The sequence below is a fragment of the Sinocyclocheilus anshuiensis genome, unplaced genomic scaffold, assembly GCF_001515605.1.
Source record: "Sinocyclocheilus anshuiensis isolate Anshui unplaced genomic scaffold, SAMN03320099.WGS_v1.1 scaffold20423, whole genome shotgun sequence".
Classification (NCBI taxonomy): Eukaryota; Metazoa; Chordata; class Actinopteri; order Cypriniformes; family Cyprinidae; genus Sinocyclocheilus; species Sinocyclocheilus anshuiensis.
Window position 1 is genome coordinate 8 of NW_015555323.1, and position 1,170 is coordinate 1,177.

The following is a 1,170-nucleotide window of genomic DNA, read 5'->3' on the forward strand; positions in this document are numbered from 1 at the left end:
TTTAAGGCAAACAGGATGGTCAGACATGAAATTTGTGAGCTGAACAGCAGCCAACCACACCAATCAAAAACGTAGCTCTAATTTTCCTAAACATATAGGAAATATTTTTATTTTTTTATTTATAAGACACATCACTATTAAAAAGTTTGTGGCCAGTAAGATTTAATGTTTAATATTTTTCAACAATGTCTCTTATGCTCACCAAGGCTGCATTTATTTGGATCAAAAATATAGTAAAAATTGTGTATATTGTGAACTGTTATTACCATTTAAAAATTTTTTTTTTTAATTTTAATATAGAAAACCTTTACATTTATTAGAATACAATATGTCAAGTCAAGTCAAGTCAAGTCACCTTTATTTATATAGCGCTTTTAACAATACAGATTGTGTCAAAGCAACTGAACAGCATTAATTAGGAAAATAGTGTCAATAATGCAAAATGACAATAGCAAACACAAATTTTTCAGTTAAAGACAGTTCATCATTGAATTCAGTGATGTCAACATCCAGCTCAGTTTAAATAGTATCTTTGCAATCAAGTCAACGGTATCGCTGGAAATGAAGTGTCCCCAACTAAGCAAGCCAGAGGCGACAGCGGCAAGGATATGTCATTTATTCCTGAATTTTCAGCAGCTATTACTTCACATTACAGTGTCACATGATCCTTCGGAAACTATTCTAATATGCTGATTTGATAACATTTCTTCTTATTATTAATGTTGGAAACCGTTGTGCTGCTTACCCTCATCATTGAGTGACTCCATGGACATGGTTCTGCTCCTGAAGTTGAGTGAGTCTGTGGATTGAGACAAGATCCTGCGCAGCCCCAGAGGAGAGTCATCATTTAGAGTCCTATACGCACATGCACACACACACGGACCATGTGCATGCATACAAACAGATGTATACATATGCATGCAATCACATGCAAAAGACAAAAAAAGCAAAACAAAAAAACAACAAAATGAGAGGCAGGCATCATAATCACCACAGAAACAAAAAAATACACATAACAAATTTAAAATAAAAATATATTAAATGAATTCAAATCAAGTGAACATAATGACTAATATATAACATTCAAACAAAACTGCTTACATTAAACTAAAACAGCCACAAACACACACACATACAAAAAAAAAAAAAAAAGATTAAAAAAAATACACA

The 1,170-nt window shown here is 32.3% G+C and overlaps 1 protein-coding gene across 1 annotated transcript in view; it reads right to left on the reverse strand.

Moving 5' to 3' along the window:
• Positions 1 to 745: 745 nt before the first annotated feature.
• The window catches only part of LOC107671596 (rho guanine nucleotide exchange factor 2-like), a gene marked incomplete at both ends in the record, with an annotated part of 824 nt that continues 399 nt past the window's right edge, over positions 746 to 1,170 (reverse strand). The window contains 2 exons of the mRNA XM_016464509.1: positions 746 to 855; positions 1,102 to 1,107. Of these exons, the coding sequence (XP_016319995.1) occupies positions 746 to 855; positions 1,102 to 1,107 (116 nt within the window). The remainder of the gene's footprint in view (positions 856 to 1,101; positions 1,108 to 1,170) is intronic.